Here is a 24,531-nt window from a genome sequence, read left to right as displayed (position 1 = left end):
GGTTTCAAAATTCGGCAGCGTGGTAGCCACCCACCACCGAGCCCAACGAGGGGACGTTACAAGCTCCAAGAAAGCTGCAGACGCCAGCTATACACCGCCACCAGGGGCGTAGCCAGGAGGGGGATGCTTATGGGGCTTCAGCCCCCCCCCCCGAAATTTTTTTCTGCTGTCCAAGCACCTCCGACCAAAACAACACCCGGCGGCGGAAATCATTCTCGATTTTGTCTAGAATGTCTTTTTCACGCACGTAAAGATATCTCGGCGCGTACATTGCGAATTCGGGCTGGACCTCGCGGCAACGCCCATGCACCGGAAGTCACATAATGCAAGGAGCCCCATCCGAACACAAAGTTTCAAGTGTGTTTTGATGGCGAGAGAGCTCGTCCCGGCACCTCGCGGAGGCCGCGGAATCTACGGAGCGCATATGGAGTCCAATTCCGAAACTATGTGGATATAAAGTGCTCATAATCTTTTGATGCGAAAGATGCATTGACATTTCTGAAGTCGTGCTTTGCATTTTCGATTACGGAATTTTGTGGGTTTAATGTTGTTATAAACATTTGACGCCAAAGGTGCATTGATTTTTCAACAGTCGTACATAGGAACATACAACGAGACCAGCCAAATCAACACACTATCAGTCAACTTCACAAAGCACGCAGCGAGGTCCGATGAGATGAAGCGTTGTCGTGGTTAATTTGTGCCGTCATATGTCACAGCGGGCTGCAGCGGTGGCGTATAGGTAGAGTATCCGCCTCGCGTACAAGAGGACCGTGGTTCGAATCACGGTGCCGCACAATCTTCAACCGGATAAAAAAAAAGAAATCCGCGTGTTGATAAAATTGCATAAACAAGCCTGGAGTGCGGCCGGATCCCGGTGACCAGAACCGGTGACGCATTCCCACACCAGAGCAGGATTGGCCACCCTGGTGCAGTACTTGGCCAAAACCTCCTATATGAATACAACAATCAAACCCCCGCCCTCAGTCCCCAGCAGCTGCGAAGCAACTGACCACGGCGGCGGTCAAACATGTGATGCAGCAAAGGGTGCTAAGAATCTCTGGGTCCGGACAGGCCGCCATTGGAATCTGAACCAGGTGACGTTTAACCCTAGAACGTTACCTAGTGAGGCGAGTCTAGCAGTGCTATTGGAGGAATTAGCGGGCAGTAAATGGGATATAATAGGGCTCAGTGAGGTTAGGAGGACCAAAGAAGCATATACAGTGCTAAAAAGCGGGCACGTCCTCTGCTACCGGGCCTCAGCGGAGAGAGAATAAACTTTTATACTGAGCCCTTAGTAAAGGTTGGTGCGCGCTGGCACCAGATGGGGTGGAACCTTCTTCTCAGGTCCTATACGCGTCCAGCAGTACCTGGCCCCTAGCCGGCAGCGCGAGCTGGGTCGGTAGATCGGGCCTGGACAACAAGGTCTCTCATCGCTCGGGGGGGTTGGTGCTGGGGAGGGTGGGGGGTTGGGATGGTGGGGTGTTCTTGAGCTTGATGTGTGCTAGAGTGCCTTTTGATCGTCTTGCAAAACGGGCATGAAGTGTCATGCTCTGTTGGGAACATCTTGTGCAAGAGCACGGGATGCGCTAGCGACCCAGCTTGCGTGCGTCGCACGATCGTTTGCTGCATTCGGCTGAGTTGCGGATGCGGACGGGGAAGCCTACATCTGCCGCTTCTGTACATTTGGGTGAATTCTTTGTAACTTGTCACGGGGTGCGGTAGCTCTGGCTCGTCCTCGGCCCGGATTGACAGTTCTCGGTCATAGTGGTCGGCGAGTGCGTTGCCTTCCACTTGCGAGTGAGCCGGGACCCACACCAGCTCAACGGCCCATCCCAGTGATTTGCATTTGGTGAGGATCGCTAGTGCCGCGGGAGAGATGTTCCCCTTGCGGTAGCTTGCGTAGGCGGTCTGGGAGTCTGTGACCACGGTCCTCACTCCCGGTTGTGCGAGTGCGAGGACCACGGCCACTTCTTCTGCTTCGGCTGTATTCATCGTCAGTATCGACGCGCCTGTGACTAGTTTATCCATGGTGGTGACGACCGTCGTTGTTCTGGTTCCGTGCTTGGGAAGCGAGGCGTCCGCGTAGAGAACCCCGCGGGGTCCTCTTCCAGCTGTCGAGCCAGTGCCTTGGCCCGCGCAGAGTGTCTCTCGTCGTTCTTCCCCGGCTACATGTTCCGGGGCAGGGGCTTGGCCTTAACCCTTTAAGGCGCCTTGTACACAATTGTGTACATTGTATTCCTGGTGTTTTTTTCACGTTTAGGGCGCGCAATTTTCTATTAGGTTGCTTTAGCGCATTTCCAAACTTTAAGCTGACAACCATGTGCATTTTGGGCGCCATCTGTCACATTTCGGTGAAGATGTTCATATCAAAACAAGAAATGGTGGACGCTGGAGCAGCAAAGAGCGGTGAGTCAAGTTCTTATTTTTTTAGAGCTGCTTTTTTTATTGTGGCAAGCGAAAAAAAATTAGACGCGCTTGTGCATCATATGAAGTACCGAGGAGTGATAATTTCATCCATTCTGAGGAGATGACCGAACGCTAACGCTCGCACGCGCATGTGTACACGATTGTGTACAAAGCGCCGTGGTCGCTGCAGAAATGAAGAACGCTGAAAGTTGCTTTGATTTTCTTTCCAAGTTTTTTGGCCATTCGTCGTTCTTCTTTCTACAGTGCAAACAAGCATAAGAAAACCCAAAAGACAGCTGAAAGGCTTTTGGAGCTCGTTGCTGATAAATGTTTCAGACATCGGGGAAAGTGACGAAGAAGAAGCCACGAGTGAAGCGACCGACGCCTGCGTTGCAGCTGCGTTCACCAACCTCACAGAAGAGGAACATGCTGCTGCAGGGGAAACGCAAGCTGAAGAAGCGGACACTGAGAGTGCTTTTTCCTTTTGTGAACCTGGGTACCTGCAATTCTTTACTGGACTACCACCGCGACAATCAAACGCTGCCTAGAGCTAAACTCCTATATTTGATGAATTTTCGCTTGCAAGCTGCCGAAGCATTAATGAAGTCGGTACTACCCGAGAAAAAGCGTGGAAGGCCTTCTCTTGCATAGATCCAAGCACCACAACCAAAGATAGGGCAAAAAAGCAAGAATATCGCTTCCTTGCACAGACGCGCACTACGACTCCTTTGACCATTGGCCCGAATCTCGCGACCAGAAGGTGCGAATTAGGTGCAAGCTCGAGAAGTGTACACGAGGCGCCCGGATATTCTGCATGAAATGCGCCGTGCCACTGTGCCTGTTGAAAGAGAGAAATTGCTTCCTCGCATTCCACAAGTGAACTTTGTGACCACCGAGGCGCTGTGTACACAATTGTGTACGATGTTGCAAATAATGAAGTTTCACGATAACTTTCATGAATTCAATGGTTTTGTGTTTCTGAGGTCCCAAAAAGAATGTTTATATATAAAAAGATTTTTTTTCTATGCATAATTGCAAGTGGCGCCTGAAAGGGTTAATCATGTCTCTCCACGTTGTGGGGAGCGGCTCCGTTGTCGGTTGCTGTTCAATTTACCATCCTATCTTGCGTAGGAAGGCCCGACCGTGCTCTGTCCGTCTCAGCCTTACTCTCTGGTGGGATAGGTGTGCTTCCACCAGCTCTTCCACCGTGTTGTGGCCACCCATTTCCAGCAGCTTTTGCGTTGACGAGTAGACTGGGATGCCCATGGCGAGTTTGACTGCTTTCCTTATCGTCGTGTTGAGCGTCTCGCGGTTCACCTTCGCAAGCTGGAGGTACGGGGCGGAGTACGTTACGCGTGACACGACGAATGCCTGCACCAGGCGCAGTGCGCCTTCTTCTTTGATTCCTCTGTTCCGGTTGGTGACTCTCCGGATCATGCTCAGGACCTGCTCTGATGTGGTCTTGATTTTGTTGACGGTTGCGTGCGCCTTGCCGTCGCTGCGCAACAGCACGCCCAGTCTCCGGATCTGCTGCGTTGGCTTGATCTCTGTGCCGTCGATGGTGATGATTATGTTCGGCGGCGGCTCTTTCTTTGGTCTTCCGGGCTGTACCATGAGCAGCTCCGATTTCTGTGGAGCGCAGCTCAGGCCACAGGTCCTGGCATACTCGTGGACGGTTGTTGCCGCTCTCTGCAGGGCTTCCTCCGCCCAGGCATCGGACCCCGCGCGGTTCGTCCACACCGCTATATCGTCGGCATAGAACGCGTGGTCCACGCCTTCGATCTGATGGAGTAGGTCGGGCAGGGGCAGGAGTGCCAGGTTGAAAGGCAGAGGCGACAGGAGCGACGAGAACTAGAAGTCGGATTCCTGATTCATAAGGATATAGCTGGTAACATACAGGAATTCTATAGCATTAACAAGAGGTTGGCAGGTCTATTGTTGTGAAACTTAATAAGAGGTACAAATTGAAGGTCGTGCAGGTCTACGCCTCTACATCCAGTCAACATGACCAGGAAGTCGAGAGCTTCTATGAAGACGTGGAATCGTCGATGGGTAAAGTCAAAACAAAATACACTATACTGATGGGCGAGCTCAATACCAGGGTAGGCAAGAAGCAGGCTGGAGACAAGTCAGTGGGGAATATGGCATGGGTAATAGGAATAGCACGGGAGAGTTATTAGTAAGCTTGTAGAACGGAATAATTTACGGTTAATGAATACCTTCCTCCGCAAACGGGATAACCGAAAATGTACGTGAAGGAGCCCGGATGGCGAGACTAGAAATGAAATCGACTTCATACTCTGCGCGAACCCTGGCATCATACAAGATGTGGACGTGCTCGGCAAGATGCGCTGCAGCGACAATGGGATGATAAATACTCGAATTAGCCTAGACTTGAGGGGTGAATGGAAGAAACTGGTACATAAGAAGCCGGAAAATAAGGAAAATAAAGTAATTCCGGATCAAGCTACAGAACAGGCATTAGGCTTTATCTCAGGAAGGGGACCTTAGTGTTAAAGCAATGAACCACCATCTTATGGGCATCATTAAGGAGTCTGCAATTGAAGTCGGTGGTAACTTCGTTAGACAGGATACCGGTAAGCTATCGCAGGAGACGAAAGATCTTATTAAGAAATGCCAATGTATGAAAGTATCTAACCCTACAGCTAGAATAGAACTGGCAGAACTTTCCAAGTTAACCAACAAGCGGAAGACAGCTGACATAAGGAAGCATAATACGGATAGAATTGAACATGCTCTTAGGTAAGGAGGAAGCCTAAAATCAGTGAAGAAGAAACTAGGAATTCACAAGAATTAGATGTACACGTTAAGAGACAAAGCCGGCAATATCATTACTTATATGGATGAGATATTTCAAGTGGCTGAGGAGTTCTATAAAGATTTATACAGTACGAGTGGCACCCAAGACGATAATGGAAGAGAGAATAGTCTAGAGGGATTTAAAATCTCACAAGTAACGCCGGAAGAAGTAAAGAAAGCTTTGGAAGTTATGCAAAGGGGGAAGGCAGCTGGGGAGGATCAGGTAACAGCAGACTTGTTTAAGGATGGTTGGCAGATTGTTCTAGAAAAACTGGCCACCTTGTATACGCAATGCCTCATGACCTAGAGCGTACCGGAATCTTGGAAGAACGCCAACATAATTTTAATCCATAAGAAAGGGGACGCCAATGACTCGAAAAATTATAGACCGATTAGCTTACTGTCCGTTGTCTACAACGTATTTAGTAAGGTAATCGCAACTAGAATCAGGAACACCTTAGACTTCTGTCAACCAAAGGACCAGGCAGGATTTCGTAAAGGCTACTCTACAATAGATCATATTCACTCTATCAATCAGGTGATAGAGAAATGTGCGGAATATAACCAACCCTTATATATAGCTTTCATTGATTACGAGAAAGCGTTTGATTCAGTCGAGACCTCAGCAGTGATGCAGGCATTACGGAATCAGGGTGCAGACGAGCCGTATGTAAAAATACTGAAATATATCTATAGCTGTTCCACAGCCACCGTAGTCCTCCATAAAGAAAGCAACAAAATCCCAATAATGAAGGGCATCAGTCAGAGAGATACGATCTCTCCAATGCTGTTCACAGCGTGTTTACAGGAGGTATTCAGAGACCTGGATTGGGAAGCATTTGGGGATAAGAGTTAACGGAGAATACCTTAGTAACTTGCGATTCGTTGATTATATTGCCTTGCTCAGTAACTCTGGGGACCAGATGCAATGCATGCTCACCGACTTGGGCAGGCAAAGCAAAAGGGTGGGTCTAAGAAGTAATCTGTACAAAACTAAAGTAATGTTTAACAGTCTCGGAAGAGAACAGCAATTTACGATAGGTAGCGAGGCACTGGAGGTGGTAAGGGAAAACGTTTACTTAGGGCAGGTAGTGACCGCGGATCCGGACCATGAGACTGAAATGAACAGAAGAATGAAAATGGGCTAGGGTGCGTTTGGCAGGCATTCTCAAATCATGAACAGCAGGTAGTCAATATCCCTCAAGAGAAAAAATGTATAACAGCTGTGTGTTACCTGTACTCACCTACGGGGCAGAAAACTGGGGGCTTACGAAAGGGGTTCTACTTAAATTGAGGACAACGCAACAAGCTATGGAAAGAATAATGATGAATGTAACGTTAAGGGATAAGAAGAGAACTGATTAGGTGAGGGAACAAACGCGAGTTAATGACATCTTAATTGAAATCAAGAAAAAGAAATGGGCATGTAATGAGGAGGGAAGATAACCGGTGGTCATTAAGGGTTACGGACAGGATTCCAAGAGAATGGAAGCGTAGCAGGGCGCGGCAGAAAGTTAGGTGGACGGATGAGATTAAGAAATTTGCAGGGACAACATGGCCACAATTAGCACATGACCTTGGTAGTTGGAGAAGTATGGGAGAGGCCTTTGCCCTGCAGTGGGCATAGCCAGGCTGATGATGACGTCACAGAAAAAATATCAACACTTTTTTTCCCTGCGCCAAAGCATCCATGTCTAGACACTAAAGCCAGCAAAGGAAACTACGTTCTTATTTATTTTGCTACTTTGACTTTTATTCGCGAGGATACATTGAGCCCTTTTCAATTTTCTTGTTCTCTCTACCCGCGGGCTGCCAGAGCCAGCCAGTGCGCATGCGTTTTTCTCGTGTTGCCCCGACCACCGCGTGGCGCACTTCGGTGCGTGTTCGTTTTTCTCTGGCCGAATGGCTTTTGTTAGATATGGACCCTTTTCCTGGCATCACTCGAGTTTACCAGACCACATCGAATCGCCGTCGCACCCAATTAAGGTGCGCAGAAGCGCGTCTAACACGTTCCCAGACCTGTCAGACAAGTTGGCGACCCCCACCCGAGGCGCCGCACGTGGAGCTATTTTCCCACTGCTTGACTCTTCCCGAAACTGCAACGGGAGCCTGACACGGTTCCAGGTAATCTGGCTCCCGAGCGAAGTTGTTTTGCAGCTATGAAAGGTCGCCCGAAAACAACTCCCAATCCACTGATTGTGACGGCACTTGCAAGCCATGGGGCAACGCCGGTGGCAAGTCACCCGTCCTACAGTGGAGCCCTTGGAGCAACCCCCATCCGCCGATTGCGACAGCACTTGCATGGGCGCCTACCATTGGAGGAAAATGACGACACTTGAGTGGGCTCGACGATTGGCCAAAAATGACGTGACCCCGAGACACCGAAGGGGTTAAAAGCGAGAGACAGGGAACCGAGAGAAGCATTCCTTCATTCATCTCTTTCGGGCTTCTTGCCACGGGCAAGAAGCCCGAAGAAGCAAGAAGCCGACGCCCTCCGGGCACAATTTTTGGGACATCAGGGCGTAATCTTTTATGAAAAAATACATATTTTACTTGTCTTGACAGTGCGTAGCGTTCAAGAATTCGTTTGCAGCATCTTTCGCCATGGCAAAATGCAGTTATTATTCATGTATTTGATCCCTCGACAAATTCCATAAGGAGGAGGCCAAACTGCAACGTGAGCCCCCCTGAACGAAATTTCTGGCTACGCCACTGACCGCCTCTATAACCTAATGTATATACAGTAAAAGCTCGTTAATTCGAACCGCAAGGGGAAGCCGCTTCAGTTCGAATTAACGAAAGTTCGAACTAACGAAAGTGAAGGAGAGCAACAGTACACTGCAATTTGGAAGCAGTAGGGCATGTCAGAAATATGGCGTGTCAGAAAGTGATCAAGTCGAAGCTCTGGGTCCGACTGTGCCACACCACCGATGTCCACCGAAACGAACGTTAGCCGAGGCTTAACACCATCACAATGAATCGCGACGGCCGATACCTCCTAAGCTGAAAACAGGTGCACAGCTGATGAAGACTGCCGAGACAAAGACGCTGAACATGTGAAGGCGGCGAAGGCCCTGATTCGTTGGTTCTTGATTGCAAGCGCAGCTGCGACGTACTTGATTCGCTGTGTTTTGGCGCTTGCCGTGCCATCTCCGCACAACATTAGCAGCTGTACAAGATTTGCAAAGCCTCCGAGATTCGCAACGGGCTAGAAGTTTCAGAGGTTACGTAGAACGGAGAGGCGGCAGCCGCCGCTGCCTTCTGGCTGACCCCGCGTCGGTTAGATTTTTTTCCGATTTTGCCTTCTCTCGCCGTTCTCTCCGTTTCGGAGGCAATACAGCCTTGTGTGTAGGCAGTAGGCGCGTTTCTCTGGCCGTGTGCCAGGCGAGCGTAATTATCCGTGAGGGAACCTTCTCGCGTTCGAATTAACGAACTTTTTTATACATAGACTTCTGTGGAGCTTGGCCGGACCAAATCGTACAGTTCGAATTATCCATAAATTCGAATTATTGAAGTTCGAATTAACGAGCTTTCACTGTATACCCAAGGCTGAATGTATTAGACACGGTTAACCTTAGCCGCCCGGAAATTCGGAAGTAAGAATAAGTGAGTAGAAGAGTTGAAAGATTGAAAGTGAGAGAAAAAGAAAAAAGATTGAAGAAGGGTACAAGAAAAGGCGACTGCCGATTTTCCCCGGGCGGGTCAGTTCGGTGGTACCGTCCATGTGAAGCGGAGGCCAAAGAGGTGTGTTACTTTCGCCGGGGGCCTTGAAGGTCCGAACACCCAGCATCGGCTCAACCCTCAGGATCCCCTTTTCCCCAGATACGGCTAAGCCACGCACGGCTACACGCGGGAGGGGCCAATCCTCGTAACAAACGCCTGCTGACGCAACAAACGCCTGCTGAGGCAGACGCCCCTGCGGGGGCGCGTACACAAGATGTTTCTTTTCAACCCATGTGTTTCACGAAACTCTGTTGCTAGTCCCAGTGTGTTTGGTTGTGTAATTTCTCTCCTCTTGTGTACGCGTCTTCAAAGGCTGAGTTTTGTCGTTTTTCAAGCATTATAAGTTGTTTGCGAATGGTATGTAGCCAACTTCCACTCCGTCGTCCGTAGAAGCCGACTTTTGACCGCAAGACATTTCGAAGCGCTACCAAGTTTACTGCTCTTATAAAATATAAGTGTCCAGGCTACCGGCCATATTTGCTACGGAATTACCCAGTGATAAAAAAATATACCTAAATATTCTTATTGCTACAGATCTACGTCAAGAGCACAATTTTAGCAAACCTCTCTAGCGTTTCTATTAAATTTTCTAACCATTACGTAAGCACAAAACGGCAAAGTACGACCACAGCACACTTTCAAGCACTACCATTTTTCACTACGAGGCTGTAGGCCATTTTCTTTACAAAATTACTTAGTGACAAAACAAATGATACCTACTAAATATACTCATTGAAACGTCATCAAGAGCACGATTCCTTTAATTAATAAAGCAAACTTTTCAAGCCTTTATGTGCCTATTTCATTAAGAATTACGTAAGCCCAAAATGGCAAAGTATCGCATCTCGCGCATTTACGTGATGATGATGATCGCTTGGCGTACGTACGTTGGACAGATTATCGGTGGAGTTCGGCATAAAACAGTTTCGTGTTAAAAGTGAGAGAGGGAACAAGATGAAAGAGGGTTGAGAGAGATTGATTAGCATGCATTATGCGTGGCGGCTACGAAAATGGACTGTCACTTTCACTAGAAAACAACATCTGAAGGTGCGTGGTAGAATGCAGAGCTAGCCAGGGGTTTGAGGGAATACGACTACCTGCGGATACAAAGCAGAGCTGCATAGAAAAGATCTGTAGGTGAGTGGTAGCATGTAGAGCGAGCCAGAGGTTTGAATGAATACGAGTACCTGCGGGTACAAAGCACAGTTGCATATAGAACACATGTGCAGGTGAGTGGTAGCATACAGAGCTAGCCAGAGGTTCGAAGGAATACGACTGCCTGTGGGTACAAAGCAGAGCTACATAGAAAACATCTGGAGGTGAGTGGTAGCATGGAGAGCTAGCCAGATGTTTGAAGGAATACGACTGCATTCGGGTACGAAGCAGAGCTGCATAGAAAACATCTGGAGGTGAGTGGTAGCATGCAGAGCTAGCCAGATGTTTGAATGAATGCCAGTGCCTGCGCGTACAAAGCAGAGCTGCATAGAAAAGATCTGTAGGTGAGTGGTAGCATGTAGAGCGAGCCAGAGGTTTGAATGAATACGAGTACCTGCGGGTACAAAGCACAGTTGCATATAGAACACATCTGCAGGTGAGTGGTAGCATGTAGAGCTAGCCAGATGTTTGAAGGAATACGATTGCTTTCGGGTACGAAGCAGCGCTGCACACTGTGCTTTTGACGTGTAACCACACACAGTCAACCGACTAGTCAATTCGTCTGCCCCCAGCGTGTTATACCATCCCGATAAAATCATATTTCCTATGCTGAATAGTTTATCCTATTACTTTTAGAGGTGCTGATTCATGCACACTCTGGCGCCATTTTTCTGCGTTTGTGCCATTTTTCAGCGTATGTGCATTTGTGCGTGCATGTGTCTCTATGTGTGCATGGAAAAATAAGTGTGCAGTGAACTTTCGCTGATAAGCAGGAAACACGGTGGAAAACGTCGAACTGAGCTGGTTTTTTTTTGTTTTTTTTCTATTGAAGGTGTTGTTTGTGGTTGTTTGATGTAGCCGAACGATTAATTACATCCCAGCTCTGGAAACGTTCTGCAGATTTGTTTCGTTGTTCCTCTGAGCCCTATAAAGGGGCCCTGCAATGCCGTTTGCGGGTCACTATATTTGCTCTATAGATATATATTCTCAGCATGCCATAGAACACAGAGCAAAATGAATGATTAAAATTGATCGACACAAACCCAAGTTATCGGTATGAGAAAATTCAAAATACAAGCAAAATGGGAGTCACCCTACACTCACTATTTTTCCATTTCACTCTCCTATGACGCCATGGTGCCGCCCTATGGCAGCAGGGCATTAGCCGAAGTCCGTGCGCCATGGCTTCCAAGCCTACACCAAGCGGCTGTTGATGACGTGTCCTGTGGCCTCCGCGTTCGGGCGGCGCGCGGTCCAATCGTGGCTCACTCTCAGCGACCATGACGTCACTTCTACCGCCGCGCTCGCACGTTGGCCTGTCGCCTGCACTCTTCTACGTATTTGTGTTGTTCTGTGTTTTGTGCGCGCATTTGCTATATTTCGTGTGCAGTTTTTTTCTATGACCGATGAGGTGACATGACGAAGCCTCGTCGGAAGAACTACTGATTCGCTCCCGGTTGCAGAAGTGGGTATAGCGGTGTGACGAACGCGCCGAAGTTGTTTGGTGCCCCCGAGGACGACGACAGGCACTGTGTTTGGAATCGGAACATTCACCGTGTTGATAACCCCCGGAGCTGACTGACGCAGTGTGTGAGCTACAGTTCGAGTAATAGTACGTATTTCGAGACTATGTTCACGTCATTGATGGAAAGGCAGTGCGGGATACCACGGGGAAAGTCCTCGCTTTCACCGGACGCAATACCGACCATATTCCGCCGAAAGTTCCCAAGTGCCTGTCGAAGGTGCCAGCATGCGAAAGACCTCCAAGAAAAAAAGGTGTGCGCAGAACCTGCAGTGTGTGGCTCGTCTAAGAAGCCGTGCTTGCAAGTTGATGAGCTTCAAACTGTTGGGCCGGAAATCGACGTGCAGTACATGCCGTTTGACTTATGGAATGTGTCTCAATCGACAGAGCAGTGGGCTGCTCACAAATTTTGCAAATATAGTGGTGCTGCTTATGTTCACGCCTCTTTTAGCAGTCAGTCTCGCGCTGTCATGATCGAAAAGACTGTCTTTATAGACTCCGGAAGTACACAAGGCGACGTTGTCTGACGGATGTATGTTTGGCGTACGTTAATATCAGAACCACTCTCGAACACTATAGAAGAAGCAAAACAGGTGCTGCATGACGGTTTTCGTCCTGTTTTACAGCGACGCTGTCTATGGCTAGCATCCCGGGATTTCTTCGTGGCGTAACGTCGACAGAAAACTGTCATCATCTATGGCTCATACCTCCGTACGACAGAGGCTACAAGCACTTTCCAAAGTGAAGCGAACAGCTTGCATACATTCTCTGGAATCACGCATACAACATACAGAACAGCATACGTTTTAACAGGGTGTCTACCAACCGGGAAAACCGGGCCTTCTCAGGTATTTTCAGTAGTCTGGAAAAACTCAGGAAAAACTCAGGGAATTTGTGTCTCTATCAGGGAAAATTAGCTGTAATTTTATTGAAAGGGTCGAAAGTCGCGGTAATACTGGCGCGAGTAGCAGACCGGAATCTTAATTAATCGTCTTTGACGTCCTGTCGTCGGCCGGAGGAGTTCACAGTGTACAGTCAACGACCGACTTTCCGGATTCCTGATAATTTGGACGGCTTCGCGGCACCACCACGTACCCCATAGAGTCAATGCATCAGAACGTCTGAAATTTCTGACGCAAGAACTTTTCGCCGTCCGATTTTCCGGACGTTTCGCCGTGACCACAGGTCCGAAACGGCGCTAATCAAAGCCACCACCGCTGCCATTTTGATTACCTCGCCGCCTCGAACCGGCGCTCTTGCATGCAGATCCGCTGGCAGCAGTAGCTACCACTGCGGCAATACTAGGCCTAGCTGCTTCAACCTTCGCTATGAAGCTTCTTGCCGTTGGGTGCCTTGTTTTTTTATTGAAAGAATTCGCTGCTGTCAGAAATGGCACGGACTCCGCCTTTGTGGTCCACGCGATTGGCTTAGAAGCTTGGAAATCAAGGTGCGTTGTAAAATGCCGGTTCCCGAAAGTCAGCTTCGCCTCTGTACAGAAATATTACTTGGTGAAGCATACGCAAAAAGCATTCCAGTGAAGCATAAGCCCGGGAAGGGGCCACTGCCACGTGACACAGTATGTATTCCTTAATTATACACACGTGCACCCGGTATTTCCTGTCACAGTACGAGCACCGATATGCCTAATACGTGTACCGACAGGCCTTCAAAGTGTTTTCGAATGCGCCTGTGGCAGTTTGAGCCCTTAAGGGCAGTAAATGACATGCATTTATTTTTTCCAACTGGCCGATTTTTCGGACGTTTTCGCACCGCCTAGGGAATTCCAAAATCAGACATGGAGTGTGCAACTGACCAAGAATATGCTTCAAATGGTCCGTGGGACCAACGAGTGGCGGAAGGAGGACAAGAACAGAAAGGAGCTACGCATTGAGGAATGAGCGGGAAAGGAAGCGTGTTGCCGCCGTTTTGAAGGAGCTTGAGCTCAAAAAACAAAGCGTTGGCTGATGCCTTGATGCAGGTGTCCTTCATCCAAACCAAAACAAACTCTTTAAAGCAGTGAAACACAACACTGAGGCGTCGTGCGCGGGCTAAGAGTATGTCAGCTAGGATGTAGTTGAGGTTGACTTACGAGCTGATGAGAGAGAATATCAATTGTGACAAAGTTCGGGCCTCATACCACTGAGCTTGCTATCAGTTGATAGAAATAGCTCGTATTCGAAAATATTTGTTTCTGTATGCATCTCATTTTTATTCGTATTTGAGAATGTCCGACTCTATTTGCAATTTTTTTCAGGGGGCATTTTATTTGCTGTGCATTTTACTAACCCCTCCCTTCTATTCTCTTATTGAATCACATAAACACTGCTCCTTAGTATACAAATTGGATTAATTCGTTCTTTTTTATTTTTGATATGCTTACTAGAGAGTGACGTACCGCATCGGGCGATATGGTTTCAGCCCGTCTTGACATAAAACATAGTTCTGCATTTACTCAGGGAATTTTGCAAAGGCACTCAGGGAAAACCTGGAAAACTCAGCTAGAGAATTTGGAAATGTCAACTTGGTAGACACCCTGTTTAATAAAGAACAAGCTTAAGAGGAAGCTTTAGCTCGGGTGCTCCTATCCAAATACATGTAAAAGGAGAATTCGTTTTTCTCGGCAACCACTGCACCAAGTTTGACGAGGTTTGTTGCATTTAAAAGAAAAACTTAAAATCTAGTGACTGTTGGTTTCGAATTTTTGAGTTAAGCGTCAATTTTTTATTGAAAATTGGCAAAAATCGAAAATTTTTGAAAAACGAAACTATCAAGTTTACAACTCTGTAACTCAACAACGAAAAACGATAATACAATTCTGTGAATTGCATCTAATAGTACATCTAAAGCGGACGAAATTGATAGGTTACACATTAATATAAAAAAATTTAGTAATAGGGAAATAATACTTTTGCAAAACCCTTGTAACCAACGTAACAAATTCACGTAAGATGTAAAATGACATATTGAATTTGTCCGCTTTGAATGATCTAATGGATACCTTTTACAGAACCGCGATATCAGTTCTTGATGCAGAGCTATGAATTTGTAAACTTCATGCTTCTATTTTTTTCAAACGGTCAAATATTTGAAAATCGTTTTAAGAAAATTCAAGCCCTAAATAGAAATTCCGCTTCCAACAGTCGCTAGAATTTAGCTTTCTCTTTCAAATGCAATAAATTTCATGAAAATCGGTCCAGGGGTCATCTCATAAAAACGTTTTTGCGTTTTACATGTATTTGAATAGGTCACGTCGGAGTTGGGCTCTAGTACACTCTAACCGAGCTAAAGTAAGAGGAAGCTTTAGCTCGATGCTCCTATCTAAATACATGTAAAAGGAGAATTCGTTTTTCTCGGCAACCATCGCACAAAATTTGACGAGGTGTTGTGCACTTAAAAGAAAAACTATAAATCTAGTGACTGTTCGTTTCGAAATTTCGATTTACATCGTCAATTTTTTTATTTAAAATTGGCAAAAATCGCAAATTTTCAGGAAACGAAACTATCAAGTTTACAACTCTGCAACTCGGCAAGAAAAAAATGATATCACAATTCTGTGAATCGCACCTAATCGCACATCTAAAGCGGACAAAGTTGATTTGTCACACATGACTCTAAAAAAAGTAGCAATATGGAAATACAACTTGTGTAGAACCCTTGTAAACAACGTAACGAATTCACGTAAGCTGTAAATTGGCATATCAAATTTATCCGCTTTGAATGATCTAATGGATGCTGTTTGCAGAACCGCGATATCTGTTCTTGATGCATAGCTATTAATTTGTAAACTTAGTGCTTCTATTTGCAAAGTTTGAAAACTTTCAAACTTTTCAATTTTTGAAAATCTTTTTTAAAAAATTCGCGCCCTGAATCGCTATTCTGCTTCCAACAGCCACTAGAATTTAGCTTTCTCTCTCAAATGTAACAAATTTCATTATAATCGGTCCAGGGGTTATCTGAGAAAACGTTCTTGCGTTTTGCATAAATTTCATTAGGCCGCGTCGAAGTTGGGCCCGAACTAAGGTTTCCTCTTAAGGGGAAGCTTTAGAGAACGCGGTGGAGCGAATTGAAACACATTTTTTCCAGCTGGGAAATGAAACATCCCACGCGTATGCATCACAGAGTTAAAATATATGCATATAGATTTCATATAAGTAACTTTATATGTGGTATGCATGCATGAAGGCGCAGAGTTATTATAACCAATGAAAAAAAGTGAAAGGCGCAGCAGTGCCACATGTACGTTTCTGGGAAAACTGCTTCACCGCGGAGCCTTCCCACGGTCCACTACCCCTAATCTAGTACACTATAACATAGCGCGAACGTAAATCGTACTATAATCGTACATTACATTCCTAACCAATCATCATAGCGGCACTCTACTTCGTCACATCCTGTCTATGAAGTACGCAAAATCGCCGCATCGAGGCGAAGCCATCGGTACCACTGCTACAGTGAACTACCACTGGTGCCACTCAACAAGCTTTTCCTGGCGCGTTGCAGGGCCCCTTGCCCCCGCATGCTAAATGAACGCCACAGAAGATCTGTTCCGCTGTGGCGGTTTCACTGCAAGACCATATATTGGCCATATTTTTCCGCCAGCGTTATCTTCAGGAAAACTGGTCACGTTTTAGACAAAGCGTAAGCGATAACAATGACGCAATTTTACAAACGGGATCCTTGTCTTGTCGTCTGCTTGAGGCATGGTTTGAGGAATCCACAAAAATGACTGCCGTGCGGGAAAGCAACTGTGAATGTATACTGTGAGTACTGTCTATAGAGTACTGTCAGTGCCTCCTCTAGAGGAGGCACTGGTACTGTTCAGTTACTTCAACGATATGAATATTATACTTCATTATTTATTATCACAATAAGCTTTTCAAAATGTATCAAAGTTACAAATACAAAATTTCTAGCATCAACTTTGCTTGGCGACTAGCAGGAAGTTTTTCTAAAGTAGGCTGACCTAGCGGACATCCGCCGGCACAGTGCTCAACCCTGTTATCGCATCAGATGCAATGGCGTCTGCCTATCAAGCAAAATCTTTGTACGATTTTGACAGCAAAGACAAGAGGCTGCTTAGCTTTAAACAGGACGAAAAATTTATTGTTATTGAGCAACTATGCAAGGATCCAAACTGGTATTATGCTGTGAGCGAGAAAGGGATAGCTGGATTTGTTCCGGTCACCTACATCCTCCGGGAAGAGGCGAGTAGCGTTCTCTTCTTTTTTTTTTTTTTTTGGCCGCCTCTGCGAAAGGGGCACGTTTTGTTTTTTATTGAAGTGCTTCCAAATAGTGCGCGCTGTTTCGTTTTTTGCGTGGTTTGGGCCCTGTACAAAAATTGTCGTTCGCGTGACGGTAGTATGTTTCAAACTTTTCATGGGTGAGATGAGCCAGTAATGTCATCTCCTTTCTTTCGGATAGTGGTAGTTGACCACTGATTTCCATGTAACTTTTGCACTACACAATCTGCAGAGCGAGCGAGAGGAGTTCCTGGAGCTTGTGGAGAAAGCACTCGAAGCGCTTCAAAACAGCACTTCGAGCCTAGACGAAGGAAACACCAGTTTCATGAGCTTGCAGAGAAAGGCCCTTAGGTACAGTAACGCTCTTTTGTAAGTTCCCTCTTCACACTTTTTACTTCTTGGCTATCACTTATTTTACGTGCTAATGTCACACGTTCGTGCTTGAGTTCTTCGTTATCTTGTGTAGTTGTTTCAGAATAATTCTGAGCGCATTCAGACTTCCAACATGCACCCTGACCTGCTAATTCAGTAAATTTTCCAGACAAATTAGATGATATTCATAGCTACCTGCTTTCAAGATTAGTGCGCAGTTCTTAGTTGTTAAGCATTGCTATGTTATAAAGTAATTGTGGAGAATGCAGTGTGGAACGTTGTAACTTGGAAAGTAAGCAAATTCTTTGACTGCTTATGGAAGTAATGACTATGCGAGTGACAGGGTACTCAGTTGGGCTGCAGGTAAAGTTCCAGCTCATGTTTTACTGCAAATGATAAAAGGCCCGTCTGTATTACAAGCAATTTGTCTTTTTCAGGCGACTGCATCACCTCAAAGAGAGTTTACGAAGTACATGTGAAGGTTGGTCATTGCTTTTTCCTTAACTTCGTATCAGCTGCATGTGTACCTTTTCTCTGACACTTTGCCTTCAGGCAAGGACATTGCAAACTGCTGCTGTGCTGCATTTTCGCTCCGCTCTGTTACATTGTGGCTTGTTTAAGGCTGTCTTGTGATGCACTTGTGACTCAAACCACAAATGGGTGCCTCTTTAGCCACTGCTGCATTTAGTGCCCACTAGCTGTCAGTGTAACTGAAGATATCATTCTGATTGCAAACAAATGCAGCTAAGCAGATTTGGGGTGGAGTTCAGCGTTAACACCTGTTTGCTGTAACAATAATAAGTTATGAACCCAAGAAGAGACTTTGATATGTGTCTAAAGACTTAGCTCGATGTAGTAATTACTTGTTACAACGAATGGTACAACTTGCCAGTCATTCAAACTGCAGGCTTCTACATACATTCATGTCCTGGCATGTCCATTGTGTGCCATTCGCTGCACAACTGTGCATTTGCCACATGAGAAGCTTTGCTATGCAATATCCTTGCTTGATTCTCATATTGTAGATACTGACTAAGTCTACTATTGAAATATAAAAGTTGTGAGGAAATTGCAACAAGGAGAAAAGAAAAATCTGAATGAAATTGGTGGCATAGACACCTGAAACTGCTACTGTGGTTTTTACTGTGCACCACTGTTTCTGGGAAGTAGGATAAACACACCGCAATACTTCTTTGCAGGTTTTGGAGGATATCAGTTATTCTTGTTGTGCTTTAGTATTTCAGTGATGAAGAAAGTGTCTGGTATCGAGGCTGCATGTTAATCTACAACATGTCACATTGATCACCAAGGTCAGGGCATTTGAGCTTAATGATTATGCTTGACATCTTTGGAAACACATGGAGGTAACTTACTAAAGCTTCAAGTAAAAAATTGTTTTTCTTTCTGTTGATTTTCTTCTCATTTCTGAATCACTTGATATTTTTTTGTTATGTAACATACAATCCATCTCACAAGTCATTTGCAACACTACCAAAGGTACAAGGCACCAGAATATAGTTCCTGCCTTAATTGTCTGATCATTGGTGGTATAAGAGACTTATTTTAGCTTAGTCTGTGATACGTGACCGCAGTACATGATATGTTAAGTCCTTTGTGCATGCAATGTGGCACTGTGACCATGTGACCAATGTGACAATGTGGCACTGGTGAACACATCTTGAGGGACATTCGGCCTTCCTAGTGGCTTAGTAGTCCTGCAGCCTCTGCAGTGCTGCAAATGACTTGTGAGACTTGTGAGATGCAGTATAGGTACAGTTGTTATATAGCCATGTTACAAAAGTAGCATTTGACTTCACATGTCATAAAATCTGTCATTTTGTTGACAAGCATGGTGACCCCAAAGTTTTGCCATTAATGAATTTCTGCCGGCCATTTGAAATCGCCTACACAGGTAGCTGAAAGTACCTAGTTGTGCTTGCAACCTCTATTCATGAGTAATATTACATTTTGCACCTAAATGCAGTTTGTGCAAAGTCAACGAGCATCCAAAAGATTCACTGCTACTGTGCTAACAAATGTTAGATACAATAATCTATAGGTATCGAAATGAGCTTCTGAAGAATGTACAAAAGTTAAGATGTGGTACCACAGCTGATTATACTGAACCATTACAGAATGACACGTGCTGCCTGCAAAAGTTAACCTAGCTGATGGCTACAGTCAAATAAAATCAGCAATCACAGTATACAATGCTCATGTAGGATGGTCATGTGGAATGTGCAATGTCTTTTGACTTAACACTACCTGAATATATCGCCATAAGCAGGTGGACGATAAGGTTAGAGAACAATTATGCCAGCACAGTCTCATCTGAAGCAACCTTTTTGCACTGTAGCAAATGGTTAGTGGAACTAAGTTGTGCAAGTTGCTCATTATGACTGATGGGAAGTGTGTATGTGCCCTAAAACACATCTGTAGGTGACCATTAAGTTGCAGCCAGTCGCAATGCATACAGTACTTGGCCTGCAGACGTTGCTTAAATCATGTCAGAGCAAAACATGTAGCCACTGATCATATGCCTTTACATACTATGTAAATATCTATTGATCGCATCCAGTGCTTGAAGTCTGAATGTGCTTAAGGAGAGCTGCCATGCATACATGGGCTGTTTCTTTGTGCATGCATGCATGTGTGTACAGCAGTAGTTCATAAGATGTGCAAATTTTGTTGGTGTTTGAGTCACTTCAGTCACGTTAGCGTACTGTCAGTCAGTGCTTTATAATGGAAAAACCTCTTCAGAGTTCAAACATTGGCGTGTTTGTGCAGTGCACATTTTGCTACATGTTCATAACAGTGAAAACTGCTTTTGCATTGAAATAGACTTCATCTCATGCCTGTAACCGCAGAAGCTTGTTTCGTCACTTTCTCTCAGCCTTCTGTTATAAAAATTGTGACGTACATCTGCAGGACACAGGAAAACCTACATAAACCTTCGGTATTGTTTCTTTATTGAAGCAATGTGACAATGTGGTTCAAGTAATTTATTCAAACCTGTCCCAAATGGAGTGCTTTCTATGTATCCATCCAGTTTATTGTCAGCTGCCTCAATTCATGTGCGTCTGTTTATGGCCAAGTGTGCTGGTAATATTTCGCACTTATCTGGCGCTGATCTCTCTCTCTCTCCGCGGCGATCCAAATTTGATGGTCAGGTGAGAGTGCATCCCTCCCCCCAAGTTTCCACTGATGTTAAACACTGGTAGCGTCCTTTTAGAGGGGATGCATCTGAAAGTTGCTTAACGGTAAACAAGTGGACATGTTTTGCAGTAACTGTTTGCAGTCCAAAATTTAGTGACTAGCTATACTCAGAAGTGGCAAAGATTTATTTGCAAATTCTTATGCACCACTTACATACTTAGCACAGCAGTTTCCTTACTTTGCAAAGGGCAGACGTGAGAAAAAGATTTCTATGCATTAAATTCTACAGTATTCACATTTCAGCACAAGCAGAAGGGAAAGATGCATTCTGGCTTAGTGTGTCTTGCATTCTGTTCTACCCAAAACCAAAAATGTGGCATGAAGTGCACTGTTGAGTGTCATTTTTACAGTGCCATTAGGCAGTGCAGCAGGGCTTTGTGGAAGAAGCATCTGAAAAACTTCACTTCCAATGTCAACATGGTTCAGATTATCAAAAATTTGTTTTGCTAAAATTTCTTAGTTTTGCCAATATTTGCTTAATGTGTCTTACACTGTCTTAAGCAGCTTGTTCTGAGAATAGACAGCTTTAGAATAGCGTTTACAACCAAACGTAAATGCATTACGTACGTAACGAAATAGTGCACTCCTCACTGCGCATGCTCCGGACATTATTGGGCTCCTGTGGTTTACGTGTGCTGTGATAGTATACGTTATTTGGCCAATTTAATGTTCGTAATGTTTCCAGACGCCAAGAAATAATGACGGCACCCATGACTTTGCTTCAGCGTGAATTCTCATGATGGCTGCGCTTTGACTCGCATTGATTGCCACTAACTATTGAAATGAGTTTTTGCTTTCTCTGAACTCACCTGAAACATTAGTTAGCGCATGGCACGTCCAATGTCGGATAGTTCGGCAATTCCGGCGCCCATAAGCCTAATGAAATGCATCAGCATAGCAACAACAGGATGGTTGCTAATGGATTATCTTAGCTTAGATACGCTTGGCATGAGGCACCAGATGGCACCCGGTTTTATAACCTCTTCCTTACGTTTGCATTCCCGTATGGTCAAACTAAAAGTCTTGAAAGGACGCGCACCGTAATGACCCGTAAAGGGGATTACGTTTAACATACATAAGGCAACAAACGCTATTCTAAAACTATTATCCTTTAGAATCGGTCTACCAATCATCTTCCGGGAAAGTTAATATGTACAGAAGGCTTAATATGCCTTGAGTTTAACTGTGAAAGCAAAGCTCCTTTCCTTGTTAATGAATTTTTGTCTCAAGGCATGCATTGTGGTATTTTTATAGCACAGTATTGTTGTAAAACTATGTGGGTTACTTTTTCTAACCTCCACATCTCTGAATAAAGCAAATGGGTTCTGTAGGAATCCTCAGTATGGAGGAAATTTCATGGAAGAAATGTTATCCACCTGAAAGTTACCCAAAGCTGCAAGGGTCCTCGGAATTGAAAGGAACCTTGTAAGAAAACCTACATGGGCTTTTCTTGGTAACTTAATACTACTTTCAGGTGGACAACTTTTCTGGATAGTTCTGTGGCACCCTTAGTCAAGTTTAGTATAGCTTTCATGATTTATGCTACAACTGTTACTTCTCTAAAGCTAACCAACCAAGACGTAACACTAATCATTTGTTTGGTCTTTCAACCACCTTGTATGCCAAATATTGACTGTCATACCCAAGCAAAACAGTTGTGGTAATCTATTTGTTGCGGTGGCTTTGTGACTGTGATATTCTGCAGCTGAGCACAAGGTCGTGGGATTTTATTCCCAGCAGCAGGGATGACCGCATACTGATGGGAACAGACTGCAAAATCATCTTGTCAAAATAATGAAAATTAATCTGAAGTCTTCCACTGATTAATCTCTTATAGCCCACTGTGCAGCTTAAGGATGTGAAACTTCGAAATGTAATCTTACCAGTGGTAATCAAATGCTGTACACCATCATCCTTAGAATGCTAAACTTTTCTTAAGTGCAGGAGTTGGATCTTGACAATGTAGGCTTCCATGGAATATTGAGAATTGTATTTTTGAAACTTCACCTTTTAACTCCGAAGTTTTTTTCAAGGAAGTGTACTAAATGTACCAATTATTTTTTTATTCCAAAAAATAATTGTTTGTTATATCCGTGTTTGAAAAATATATAAATGAATTGTTTCTCTTATACTTGTCTCAAATATCAATGAAAGACATCTGCTTCAAAAAAAAAAAAAATCTTTCCCTCAGCAGACATGTAAGGCTTGAGTGTAATTACCTGAACAGATGATAACCAAAGGAATCAAAAGCATATAAGAATATCTTCAAGTGCTGAAACTAAATTTGTGATACAAACTGGTTTGGCACGCACTACTCACCTCTAGCAAGCAAAGCAGAAGCATCTGTTGCTTGGACAATTACGGCTCGTCTTTGGCGGTATTGGTACAAATAACTAGTACAAGTACAGCTCGGGATTAGTAGTTACAAGGGTTAAGGAAATGTGTTGCTGGATTGTTTGTTGAATGGATTTAACACCGGGGCACAAGCAAGACTTTGGTGAAGACGTTTGTATTCTATCCTTAATGGATGTCTTTCTTGTGCCATTGTCATCCTTGAAATTTGTAAACTTATTTATTGCTCAGTGCTTTAGTCCTTGTGTTGCTGTCTCTTAGTTTGCATTGCTTGTAATGTGTTATCATATCGTCAGCTCTTTGTATGTGTGTGTTGGTTGGTTTTTGTGTGCTGTAAACCTCATACGTGCATGCAAATAATGGTGCATGCAGCACTAATATTTAATGAGCAGTGAAGACTTCATCTCTACCATTGCTTTCTTTTCCTATTCATAAAAGAATGCCAAATGAATGGTGATCTAATTTCACCTTATCGAAAGTTGGATATGGTTGATCCTGCATCTTATATGGTTGCAGGAAGTGACTACTAACTGTGGTTACTGTTAATTTGCATGTAATAGGCCGAGTTCTTGCTCAGGGATTTGCGTGTTATACCGTAAGCTATTATGGGCTCATTCCAGTAGCCGTTCTGGCGGGTGATGGTGTCCGCCAGTACCGCTGGTGTCCGTCACAGCTATCGCCGGGAATGAGGAAAAAAAATGCCCAGCTCTCGCCATAATCGCACCTGTGCGGGCTGCGAGGGAGTCAACTACTCTACCATTGAGCCATGCCAGCACTTGCTAGATTGCAGCACAAGCATGCCCTGTAAACGTGTCCTAGCGGGTGAGGAGACACACGATGTGACATGTGCACTGCATACCATCATTACGTGCTCATGTTGCATTGCAGTTGCATATTATTACATCAGGTGGCATGCCATGTAGCAGATGCACAAGTAGCGGTAAAAGGTAGTTAGGGAAGGTTTAAGGAAAAAAAAGGTATAAAACAATTGCTATAATGAAAAAATATACAGCATACCTGATTAAATCAAGCAGGCTAGGTGGCTCTTTGTCACCGTCCTGTTTCAAAGAAATGCCAATAAATCATCTTCATTAACATTGTATCGTGCCACTTGTCATGCAATATGAGATGTGCGCCGCATTGCATCAATACATACACACTTTGTACTGCAGTTGCATATTATTACACCAGCTGGCACACCATATAGCATTTGCATAGGTAGTGGTAGAAAGTTGATAGAGAAGGTTTGAGGAACAAAAAGATGATTAAGGAGATGTATACAAAAATGTTAGAATGAAAAACATATATAGCATCCTTGATTAAATCTAGCAGGCTAGGTGACGTTTTTCAGCACCACGTTTCAAAGGGAATGCCAATAAATCATTAGCATTATATCGTGCCATTTGTCAGGCGATGTGACATGCGCACATTGTAGTGTTGATATGTGCACACTTTGCATTGCAGTTGCGTTGTATTGCACCAGGTGCCCGACATGTAGCGGTAGCATGCTGCGGGTAGCTAGACCTGGTCAACTCAAGCAGGCTAGGTGACTATTTGTCACCACCCTATTTCGAACGGGATGCCAGTAAACCATTATCATCATCAACAACAGTAACATATCGTGCCACTGGCCAAGGGATGTGACATGTGTACCATATACCATATAGTCTGAATACCTTTGTTTACTCTTTGGTACGCGTTATGGCACCACCTCGCAAGGTA

The 24,531-nt window shown here is 44.8% G+C and overlaps 1 protein-coding gene across 3 annotated transcripts in view; it reads left to right on the top strand.

The window, feature by feature from the left end:
* Positions 1–16,617: 16,617 nt before the first annotated feature.
* The window catches only part of LOC135907729 (NCK-interacting protein with SH3 domain), an 80,202-nt gene continuing 72,288 nt past the window's right edge, over positions 16,618–24,531 (top strand). Inside the window, exons 1-3 of one of the 3 annotated variants that reach the window (XM_065439461.1) lie at positions 16,618–16,833; positions 17,102–17,220; positions 17,679–17,722. In XM_065439461.1, the coding sequence (XP_065295533.1) occupies positions 16,645–16,833; positions 17,102–17,220; positions 17,679–17,722 (352 nt within the window). In that variant the 5' untranslated portion in view covers positions 16,618–16,644. Of the gene's footprint in view, positions 16,834–16,987; positions 17,010–17,101; positions 17,239–17,678; positions 17,723–24,531 lie in introns of those variants that run through there. The other 2 variants (XM_065439459.1, XM_065439462.1) reach the window with 2 other exon arrangements.

Source organism: Dermacentor albipictus, chromosome 1 (assembly GCF_038994185.2).
Source record: "Dermacentor albipictus isolate Rhodes 1998 colony chromosome 1, USDA_Dalb.pri_finalv2, whole genome shotgun sequence".
NCBI lineage: Eukaryota > Metazoa > Arthropoda > Arachnida > Ixodida > Ixodidae > Dermacentor > Dermacentor albipictus.
This window is presented reverse-complemented; position numbering and strand designations above follow the sequence as displayed.